General features: G+C 35.3%; 2 protein-coding genes across 4 annotated transcripts; one reads left to right on the top strand and one right to left on the bottom strand.

Annotated features, from left to right (window-relative positions):
* The first annotated feature begins 1784 nt into the window (after positions 1 to 1784).
* Positions 1785 to 5642, top strand: LOC127239934 (E3 ubiquitin-protein ligase RHF2A-like). 3 transcript variants are annotated; one of them, XM_051258322.1, is made up of 9 exons: positions 1785 to 2016; positions 2985 to 3125; positions 3219 to 3265; positions 3331 to 3393; positions 3477 to 3585; positions 3688 to 4007; positions 4088 to 4189; positions 4304 to 4629; positions 5494 to 5642. In XM_051258322.1, exons 2-8 carry the CDS (start codon positions 2994 to 2996, stop codon positions 4581 to 4583), a joined length of 1053 nt encoding a protein of 350 aa, XP_051114279.1. In that variant the 5' UTR covers positions 1785 to 2016; positions 2985 to 2993; the 3' UTR covers positions 4584 to 4629; positions 5494 to 5642. The 3 variants fall into 3 exon arrangements, with proteins under 3 accessions (XP_051114279.1, XP_051114278.1, XP_051114277.1); XM_051258321.1 differs by having other exon boundaries at positions 4082 to 4189; positions 5499 to 5642; XM_051258320.1 differs by having other exon boundaries at positions 1786 to 2016; positions 4082 to 4189.
* Positions 5643 to 6628: 986 nt separating this feature from the next.
* On the bottom strand, positions 6629 to 9094 carry LOC127239540 (pentatricopeptide repeat-containing protein At1g07590, mitochondrial). The gene is made up of 2 exons (XM_051257739.1): positions 8633 to 9094; positions 6629 to 7935 (listed from the first exon to the last, which is right to left on the bottom strand). The coding sequence occupies exons 1-2, from the start codon at positions 8978 to 8980 to the stop codon at positions 6688 to 6690; spliced, it is 1596 nt and encodes a 531-aa protein (XP_051113696.1). The 5' UTR covers positions 8981 to 9094; the 3' UTR covers positions 6629 to 6687.
* Between the last annotated feature and the right edge of the window lie 2142 nt (positions 9095 to 11236).

The following is an 11236-nucleotide window of genomic DNA, read 5'->3' as shown; positions in this document are numbered from 1 at the left end:
CAATTTTTAGATTTTATAATTAATAATTTTTAAAATTTTAATTAAATTAATTATTTAGTTTAATATTAATTTATGATTATTTATATTATATAAAATTATTTTTATTAATACAATTTTTTAATTATTTACTAATTATATTTTTACTTCAAATTTTTTACTCACAGTAAAATGGACATAAAAGGTGGAATGAGATAATATTAAAAAAATACAATATATACATATTAATACAGTATATATAATACTTATATATTTGATTCACTAAAAAAATTAATAATTCAATATAAAATATTACTTTTTTATATTATCAATATAATTTTTCATATTTAACTATAACAATACATCTATAAAAAAGCACAAGATGAACATACTCACTACACTTGTATTGTATGTTTCTTTGTTGGATTATGATTTCAAATTTAAATTACTAGCATTATTTATTTATCATAATTTTCAATAAAATAAATATTAGTATTATTATATTACTCGTACGAAACATAACATCAAAATACAATATAAATCATAAATCTTATTTAATAATTTATTTTAAATTACTTCCAAACTACAATTAAACTAAAAAATAGAATTTAAAAAAAACAATAAAAAAATTATTTGATTTTAATTTGAAATTCTTTATTTAAATATTACCTTATAAATAAATATATCTCTTTCATAGATTAAAAAAATTCCAACAGATCACATATATCATGTTATATACACAATAGATACTAAAATTTAAAAATAACATAATTAGTTGTAAGGAATTAAAAAATATATGGGTAAAAATAAGTATAATTAAAATAAAAATAATTAATTAATTTAAGTAAGATTAACATCATTATTAATTAAAATGTGTGTTTTTTTTTTTTTTTTTAAGAATAAGAGAGTAGATATCCAGTAGAGCTGACAATGAGTCGATTCGTATCGGGTTCGTGTCGGGTTGAATGCTTTAAACGGGTTAAATTACTCAACCATAACCCAACCCGTTTATTATCGTGTCGGGTTCGTGTTGATCCGTTTATTATCATGTCGGGTTCGGGTTGACTCGTGTTGACCAATATACATAATTAAGTCGAATTTCTAAATTCAAATTAAATAATTTTTTGTTATATTGTCATGTTATGTTAGTTTTTATTGGTTTGAGCGTAAATTAGGTTAGAATTATTTAAAATTGAAGTTAGTTTAAATTAATTTATGAAAAAATTATTAAATTATAATTATTTTACATATATAATAAATGCATTAATCAATATTAATATATTATAATCGGATTGTCGTGTCGGGTTCGAGTTGAGAGTTTCAATCCTAATTCAACCCGTTTACTATCGTGTCAGGTTCGTATCAACCCGTATACATAATCGGGTTAAAATATTTGACCCAAATCCAATTATTTTGTATCGAGTTGTCGTGTCGGGTCAGTTTTTGCAAGCTCTAATGTCTACAGACTAAAATGACAATAAATAAAAGATGCTGTAAAAAAAAAGTTATTTAGATTATCAATATATTTTTTTTATACATAATATTAGAAAAAAATAAAAATAAAAATAAAAGAGAAAACACAAAAACAAATAAACCCAATAGCCCATATCATATTATAAGTATAGAATATAGAATAAAATATAAAGGCGATTAAAATGGGCTTCAAATTAGAGAGCCCAAATAAGACAAATTGGCACGTTTAACACGAGCGAGGGACAAATAAACCATTAGGTTTAAAAAGCTTAATGGATTTGCTGCCTCTCACCAATGGCGATCCATAACCATTATTATTAATAGACGATTATTTCGCCACTTCCACAATCCCTCTCTCTCTCTCTCTCTCTCTCTCTTTCTCTCTCTGCCTTCCTTCTCCGAATACTGTGCGAGCTCTCGGTTCCCCTCTCCTATCGCCCGCGCAATTTTCACATCATCGGAGGGAAGATTCGCCTCGCAATTTTCCCGATCCGAGGCGGTTGTTGATTTCTCCAATCGCCGATCCATTCGTTGATTGACGTCGGATTACCAAATTCGTGGCCGATAGTAAGTGGTTTTCACCTTTGCGCGATTCGAATTCTGTATCGTTCTGAATTTATTGCTACGGCTTGATTGTTGCCTGGCCGTGTTTGTTTGTTTTGGGGGGATTTTGATTTCTTTGTTATTTTGGTTTCGGTTCAATTGTTCCGTTTTTTTTTTTTTTTTTTTTATCGGAATTGCTATTGTTTTTTCCTTTCTTTTTTGTGTGTTCGAAGTATTGATTTATTTTTGCAGAGGGAAGATTGTATCGATTGTGTTGTGGAAGAGAATTTCCCCATGAAGATTGAATGATTCCCGTTGTTGTGTTTTAGGGTTTTTTTTTTTTTTTTTTAGAAAAAAAAAATTAATTCTGTGTCTGAAATTTGATGATTTTTGAATGTATTTTTCAATTTACTATGTACGTCTGTCTACTTGCATAGATAACGATAATTCTTCGATAATTTTTGTTGCCACAACCATTAGGTTGCGTCAGATATACTTTGGAAGAAATTTGGAGTTTTGAAGAGTTTTGTTAATAGCAAAAAGTAATTTAGAAATATGTATTGTATTTGATGTTTTGCATAAAAAAATATGTATTCGATGCAATATTTTACATAGAAAACGAAGCATTTGATGTGATATTTTTTAAATATGTACCTTAGGCAAATAGTGTTAAGAGTGATTTGAAAGTTAGGCAAACAAAGCCTTAGTAGATATAGATAGAAGCACATTAGGAATTTTTGTGTGTAGATATATTTTGGAAGAATTTTGGAGCTTCAAAAGAGTTTTGTTAAGGGTAAAAAGTAACAACAAAATAGGTATTATATTTGATGTAATATTTTATATGAAAAACGAGCATTTGATGTGATATTTGTAAAATATGTACCGTAGAAATTTAATTTTGAAAGCATACGTAAACAAAGCCTTAGTAGATATAGATAGCAGCTAATTTAGAGTTTTTTCTTGTAGTTATGATTTGATTATGTGTTTTTAAGGTTGTGGGGATGGATGAGGTCACGAAGGCAGAGGGCCAGATGACGTCGGCTGCGGCTTTTGTAGAAGGGGGGATTCAAGATCCGTGCGACGATGCTTGTAGCATATGCCTTGAGGAATTTTCTGATAATGATCCTGCCACGGTGAATTGCTATTCAATCTTTCATTAAAATTTTTAGATGCATTCTGCCGTATTGTTTTCTGTTTATAACAATCTTTTGGGCCATATTTTACAGGTGACGAGCTGCAAACACGAGTTCCACCTTCAATGTGTTCTTGAATGGTTTGTACGAATTATATTCAAGAAAGAGACTAAATAAAAGACTTATCTATCGATTTTTCTAACAGGTGCCAAAGAAGCTCCAACTGTCCTATGTGTTGGCAGAATATCACCCTGAAAGATCCTACAAGGTTTGCTCTTAACACTTCCCATTTAATCAAATTCGTTCTTTTAGTTACGGTGAAAGAATTAACACCTCTTGTTGTTACGGCAGTCAAGAATTACTCGAAGCGGTCGAACACGAGAGGAATTTACGGTTCACCCCTTCAAGGAATGCGCCAGTATTTCGTCATCCCACCCTCGGGAATTTCGATCTGCAGCATGTCTGTTTTCAACCACCCTTCTGTAAATTCTTAATTTCCCGCTCGCTCTTTCATATCTTTACCTTATGTTAGCGTGTTGCGCCGTTTTTCTTGCCAACGCAGTTACCCGTTGGAGTGGATGCCGCCGAACTTGAGGACCGGATTATCCAACACTTAGCGGCAGCTGCTGCAATGGGCAGGTCTCACCACGTTCCTCGGAGAGAGGGCACAATTCGCCGTCCTTCTTCTCAATCCCGAGAATATATGGTCTTTCCATCTCAACCCAACCAGTCCTCGGCCACTCCCGGAAGAGACGAAAGCTATCCGACTGCTGTGCCTGGAAATATTTCATCGGCTCTGCCTACGTCGACGAACAACGAAAGCACAGAACAAACTTCAACTTCCTCGCCCAACACTGGAAGAGGTGTATCTAACGATACTCGGTAAATTCGACTTCTCATAACTTATATAAACTATTGAATAATCTTCGGACGGGATTTACAAAATTTTCATTCAGAAACAGGATGAGCGAGTCTTCCTCGGGAAACCAGGATGCAGCAGGACCATCGGAGTCCTCGTCTTTCTCGGGCACATGGAGATCTCGATTCAGTTCTTTATCTATGAAGTATGGTTTACTTTCGATGATTGTTATTATTATTTTATATATATTGAAGATAGTTTTTTTTTTTTTGCTTGTTTTGGATAATTCTGAAAAATTGTGGATTTGTTATGTTCCAAGATACAAAGAGTCGATCACTAAGAGCACTAAAGAGCTGAAGGAGAAGCTGTTTTCTCGAAACTCATCGATGACAGAGATTGGTTCTGAGGTTCGGAGGGAGGTAAATGCGGGACTTGCTACGGTTACCCGAATGATGGAACGCCTCGAAACGAGGGATAACGATGAAGCAGGTCATACACCAGCAACTGCTGAACAAAACAACATCGGTGAAACTTGCAATGAAATATCGAGAAATGGCAACAAATCGGCTTCCCTTGCTTCGAGTTCGGTTCCGAGATAAGTTTTTTGTTATTTAAGGATCTCTCCTCAGCATTTCATCTTTGAAGGTTAGTTTTCGAATTCATAAGCATATTTCTTTCACAATTTATTTGAAATAGTTACATGTTATGAAATTTGTTGGTTTGAGCTTTGTGTATGGGGTTAGGAATAATAAAATTTTGAATTGAAACGATGATTAATAGGATAGATCATTATATTGGTCGGTTGTTAATGAAAATAACAAAATTTTGGATAAATTGAATATGTAAATGGGTCTGTCATATTTTTAAATAAATGTAATGTCGAAGGGTATACATTAAAATATATATAGTACTCCCTCCGTCCCAAACATGTGCAACATTTACTTTTGGCACGGGTTTTTAGGTGGGTAGTATTAAGTAGAAAAATTTAAAAATTAGGTGATGTGATGGAGAGAGAAATATATATTTTATTTTTTCAAATGTGGGATAGAGATTAAGTATAATTTATTATTTCCTATTTTATTATAATCAAGGGTGTTTGGGACATGCCAACCGCAGGGTGTTTGGGATGGAGGGAGTACTATTTTTTGAAATAAATAGAAAAATACATCTTTTTTTTGTGTTCAAAGAAAAAAGAAAATCATTCATATATTTGGTAGACAAATATAAATGTTTGATATTACCTATGTCCCACCTGAATTGTCTATATATATATATATATAGATAGATGTTTGATCCGATATTTGATATTTTGAATGAATATTTTATTTTTTGATTTTCTTATGTAATATATTAAATAAAAAATAGGCATTTAATGAGATGATTTTGAGCGGAGCCTAAAACCAAATGTGCACATAAATAGTAGAAGAGTAACATCATGTGTTTATTTTTATGTTCTTGAATATTAGTTATATTTTCTCCGATTCACGGTTATTGTTGAATGTTTTGTAGCTTAGCTTGACGATGTTTTCGGAGAAAGGCTCGAATAATCCATCGAAGATGACATGCCGAGGATGAGATGAAACAAACATGGTGAATTTCTCTCTAGTCTCCCTCTACTACTATATTTTGGAAAGCAAAAAATTTCTGTTTTAGTTTCATCTCCTATGTTTTGTTTTGTTTTTTTTTTTTTTTTTTATGAGTTCAAGAAAGCTTATTTCTCTGTGTGTGTTTTTGTTTTTATTATTGGATTTTTTATTTTTACATTTAATATTTTTTATTAGGATCCAAATGAATGTGGATAATATATTCAGAATATTGTATGTCCTATAATTATATAGTTACAATAAGCAAGCAGGAGGGAGGTTTAAGTGAAAAAAAAAATGGTTTTTATTATTTTAAATATACTTTTAAGGTGGAATTTATTTATAATTTATTTTGTTTCTATCGTAAATTAAATAAATATATTTATATGTATTTAAGGTTTTTGATTTATTAATATAATAGATGTATATTTTTGTTCATTTATATTACATATAAATTTTGTTTGTATATTATTTGAATATATTATATTATAATTCTAATATTATCAAACAGTATGATTTTAATCGAAAATATTATTTTCAATATTTATATCAAAATACAAAAAAACACGTGTAATTACACATTTTAAATATATGCATAAAATAATTTTCGATTTTTATTTATTCTCAATATTCGTGTGTTAGAAATGCAAGAAAAACACATGTGATTATATGCATAAACAAACCTTTGCTTTATCTAAAATAAAATAAAAAGTTAAAACATCCCAAAGGGTGAGTGTTCAAGTTTGATTGTAGTTAGAATTATAGTATCATAATATATATAATTATAAATAAATTTAAAATAATTTTTTAAAAATTTGAAAGTTACATAATACTATAAAGGAATAAAAAATATATATATATATCTATATATATATAAAATTATAAACATGATCTGTATGTTTCTTTTGCAAAATTTTCTTAAATTTTACTTTTTTTCAAAAAAAAATATATTATTAAAAATAATTATATATTAAAATTAAAATAATTTAATTAATATTAGAAAAATTATAAATTTATATATAATCGTATTTTAAAAAAATAAAATGAAAAATTATATAGAAAAAATATATGTATGAAAAATTATATGGAACAAAAGGACTAATAATAATAAGTCAGATTATCAACTCCCATGTCGAAACTCCTCCATAACCTTGACAAGGCTATAGGTCTCCGAATCCGGGCGACTCCCCCCCAAAATCATCCTTCGAACAAACCCGGCCTCATAAACCTTACCCTTAACATATCCCTTCAACAACCCATTGTACACAAATGTATATCTCGTATACTTTCTCCGTCTCAACTCAAAGAACAATTTCTCCGCCATCCCGACGTCGCCGCGCTCCGCAAAAACCTCCATCACCGCAAACGTCGTCTCCAGCCACGGCGTCGACCGTCTAACCTTTTCCGAGGTTGGGAAATCCATCCCGGCCTCGAGTGTCCTAACGCCCTCCTCAACAAGCCCCGCCTTCAGACAACCTAGGCATAAATGTCGAAGCGTAATCGCGTTCGGCTTGCACCCGTTTCCCGACATTTCTTTGTACAACGCCGTTGCCCTCGTTATCGCGCCGTTTCGGCATTGCGCGCCGATCATCGAGTTGAATTGTTCGGTCGATTTTAACCCCTTCTTCGACGCCATCTCGACCCATATCTCGTCGGCGCGGTCGAGATTCCCAGTTCTCCCGAACGCCTCGATCGCGAGGAGGAAGCTCCGGGTTCGGATGCGGGGGAGGGCCCGAATCGAGCTCCACGTCCTTTCGAGATCCTTCGCTTTCCCCAATCGACCGTAGAGTATCATTAAAATATCGAGCGTCGACCAGTTGTCGCCCGTCATCGACTTTTCGATACTCTCGACGTAAACTTCGCATGCGGCATACAGCCGCGCGACGGCGTGGGCGACGGCGAGAATGCAGTAGGTTACCTCGTTCGGTTCCGCTGTCATTTCGCTGAAGACTCTCGTCAGCCCGTCGATGTTGTGGTCGTCGGCCTCGATCTTGAGCAAGATGTTGTACGTCGACACGTGACGTGCGACTTTGTCGGCGCGCATCTGGGTCAGGATTTTCGGGATCGATTTCTTGCGGCCCGGCGAGGAGTGTAGCGTGATGAGGCGATTGAAAGCTAAGTGCGATATCGAATGGCCCAGCTCCCGCATTTTCTTCATGTACGCCAACGATAGCCGTATCAATCCCTTGTCGAGACAGCCGAGTACGAGGTTGTTGTAAAGAAGCTCGCTTTTGAAGTCGGAAGGGGTTCGGGAAAACAGCGCCTCCCCTTGCGAGATGCCGTGGAACTTTATTGTGAACTCGAGCAAGTAGGCATAGTCTAATTCTTTCGGCCTGTACGGCCTCTCTCTTATTACCCACTCCATTACCTGAAATCATACGCCGAAATTGTGTAAGAGATTAAGCAAAATCGAACATTTCGAAGCATTTAATCGAACAAATAGTAATGAACATGAAGCAATGAAGCAATTTGTTGAACAATTGTAGGCATGTCGATGAACACGACCATGGAGAAATTCGTCAAACAAATTGCAGGAATGCCGATGAACAAGAAAACTTAAAACTCTTTAAAGCAATGAAGCAATTCATCAAACAATGGTAGTCAGCAATTCGTCGAACAAATGGCATAATGTCAATGAGGACTCAAAATTCTTTACAGCAATGAAGCAATTCGTAGTAGCAGGCATATCAATGAACACGAAGCAGTGAAACAATTCATGGAACGGATAGTAGGCATGTCATTTGTCAATTATCACGAAGCAATGAAGCAATTCATCGAACACATAGCAGACATGTCGATGAATACGAAGAAATGAAGCAATTCGTCGAACAAATAGTAGTCATGTCATTTGTCAATTATCACGAAGCAATGAAGCAATTCATCGAACACATAGCAGACATGTCAATGAATACGAAGAAATGAAGCAATTCGTCGAACAAATAGTAGTCATGTCAATGAACAATAACGATGGAGCAATTCGTCGAACACATAGCAGGCATGTCAATGAACACGAAGCAACGAAGCAATTCATCAAACAAATAACAGACGTGCCAATGAAAACTGACCTCTAGCGCACGTCGGGTGGCTTTGAGCTTGCGCAATCGGTTGATAGTGTGGAAAACATCGCCTCGGTGGATAGGTAAACCTTCACCCATCCAGCTCTGGAAGGCGGCAGCCACGGACTCTCCTCTCGCCAATTTCTCGATCCTCCTGCTCAAACTCTTTGCTTCTCCTTTTCCTTCTTCCGATTCCTTTTCCAGCTCCAACGAGGCATTAGCAGGAATTCTAGATGAAGCTTCCGCGAACAATCGGACTTGTGGCAGTACAAATTTGGGCAAAAATCTAGATATGCCGAGAAATGCCAAGCGCAGGAGATATGGCTCCGGAGGAGCACTGCTCTTCAAGACAAACATAGAATTCGAGCATCGGCGAATTCGTCGGAGCTGAATTACAACATCCAAAAATTCTGATTAGGAATAGGAAAGAACAGAATGCACACTACTGTTCATTGCCATGGAAATGAAGACGACCGAATGTACAGCTATTCGACTGCAAGAATATTTTTATCTAAAATATTTCATCAAAAAATTTATTTTTATTTAAAATATTACTATATTGTTATAAACAGGCATTTAAATATAATATTTTAAAATAAAAATTATATTTTATATATGTATGTAAATAAAACATAATTATTTGATTCTAGTAATTTTATTTTTTTTTAAAAAAATTTGTCTAAACGTTAAAGAAAATCAGAATCATAATCCCAAAAAGAAAGATGTCTTAGATCATGACCAACCGAATAATTTTTTTATTTTTTTTTCTAAATTTTAACTTTATTCCAATACACTCTATTTCTTCCTTTTAAAAATAATATTATATATATATTTTTTATTTTACACAATTATATTACTTTTATTATTTATATATTAACTCCAATAATTTTTTTTTCTTAATTATAATATGATATAATTTTATATTATTTCATATTTAAATAATAACATATATATTATTGTTACGTACGAAATTTAGAATTAGGTTAAAAGCCCAAGGTAAAAAAGAAGAATGGGCCTGGCAATAGGGTTGATTGAACTGGCTGAAGGACACCGTGAGGAAATCAAGGAAAATAAATTTATTTATTTATTTCTAAGGAAAATACAGGACGGAAGGTTCTCAGGTCGGTAGGTCCTCAGGACGGAAGGACTTCAGGTCGGTAGGTCCTCAGGACGGAAAGACCTCAGGTCGGAAGGTCTTCAGGTCAGTAGGTCCTTAAGACGGAAAGTCATTAGGACGGAAGGACCTCAGGTCGGTAGGTCCTCAAGACGGAAGGACCTCAGGTCGGAAGGTCTTCAGGTCGGTAGGTCTTCAAGACGGAAAGTCATTAGGACGGACGGACCTCAGGTCGGTAGGTCCTCAAGACGGAAGGACCTCAAGTCGGAAGGTTTTCAGGTCGGGAAGTCCTCAAGACGGAAAGACCTCAAGTCGGAAGGTTTTCAGGTCGGGAGGTCCTCAAGACGGAAAGACCTCAAGTCGGAAGGTTTTCAGGTCGGGAAGTCCTCAAGGCGGAAAGACCTCAAGTCGGAAGGTTTTCAGGTCGGGAAGTCCTCAAGGCGGAAAGACCTCAAGCCAGATGGTTCGCAAGTCGGGAGGATTGGCGGTCGGACCCATACTATTGTAGATTGGCAGTCGGGCCAAAAGAGCGGAAGGTCTGTGGTCGGCTCAAGGAGTGAAATATAGGGAATTTTTGGTCTGCTGGGGACACGTGTCAGCATAAGAAAGGTTGGAAGACGGTTGAGAAGGAGACGTTGTAACCGTTCGGGTGACGGTTTTCAGTACGGTTTCCCAGGGAATATTTAAGGATTTGGATCATCATTTGGCAAGGGATCTTCAATCAACTTCAACAAAGCAAAGTCAGATTTGGGGATCACCACTTTAAATTTCAGTCTTTTATTTTCCAGTTTATTTTCTGTACCATACAGTGTTTAGAGATTCCTAATCTCAGGCACTAATTAATCAAGTTTAAGGATATTTTCTATATCTTTGAATTTTACTTTATTTTTGTTGAAAAATTACATCAACAAATTGGCGACCACAGTGGGAGCAAGACAAAATTGCTCATTCCAATTCCGGCGATAATTTCATACGTCTTAGATCCGGCCGAATCATCGGAAGGGTCCATATGGCAGGGTCACAACCGCAAGCATCTTCGACACCGGTGGGAGAATCCGTTCCACCACCCATTGTGCCAAATGCCGGGGACATCCCACAACCACCAACTGATTGGTGGTCTTATGTTCAACAAATGAACAACCAGCATACCTTGGTTATGCAGAATATGTTGCGTGAGCAACAAACGAACATGTTGCGTGAGCAACAGAGTCAGTTGCAGAACATGATAGATCAAGCATTGTCAAGGGTTAGTCTTCAACCCACTCAAACGCCACCAGGAGTGTCACCGTCCAGACCACAGGCAAATTTCGCAGGGCCATCATTCGTGGATAGTACATTCCCAAGTGCCACAAATCCCAACCGAATGGATCGGGGAAAAACTCCTTTGACTTTTCCCAACAATGTTCCACTGGGACCAAGGGTTACCAATTCGCAGCCGAACAATACAAGGGAGGACAGGCCTGAAGGATATATACATGATCCGATTCATATTCCTGTGC

The sequence above is a fragment of the Andrographis paniculata genome, unplaced genomic scaffold (genome assembly GCF_009805555.1).
Source record: "Andrographis paniculata isolate CXL003 unplaced genomic scaffold, ASM980555v1 Contig78END, whole genome shotgun sequence".
In the NCBI taxonomy this organism is placed as follows: Eukaryota; Viridiplantae; Streptophyta; class Magnoliopsida; order Lamiales; family Acanthaceae; genus Andrographis; species Andrographis paniculata.
This window is presented reverse-complemented; position numbering and strand designations above follow the sequence as displayed.

What these genes read in the sequence shown, in the direction of transcription:
- LOC127239540 (XM_051257739.1), bottom strand. Translation starts at nt 8,980, where the DNA reads ATGTTTGTCTTGAAGAGCAGTGCTCCTCCGGAGCCATATCTCCTGCGC. An exon ending in CCACCCGACGTGCGCTAGAG is followed by an intron (nt 7,936 to 8,632) that starts GTCAGTTTTCAT and finishes GTATGATTTCAG; the next exon opens with GTAATGGAGTGGGTAATAAG.
- LOC127239934 (XM_051258321.1), top strand. Translation starts at nt 2,994, where the DNA reads ATGGATGAGGTCACGAAGGCAGAGGGCCAGATGACGTCGGCTGCGGCT. An exon ending in CTGATAATGATCCTGCCACG is followed by an intron (nt 3,126 to 3,218) that starts GTGAATTGCTAT and finishes CATATTTTACAG; the next exon opens with GTGACGAGCTGCAAACACGA. An exon ending in TTCAGTTCTTTATCTATGAA is followed by an intron (nt 4,190 to 4,303) that starts GTATGGTTTACT and finishes TTATGTTCCAAG; the next exon opens with ATACAAAGAGTCGATCACTA.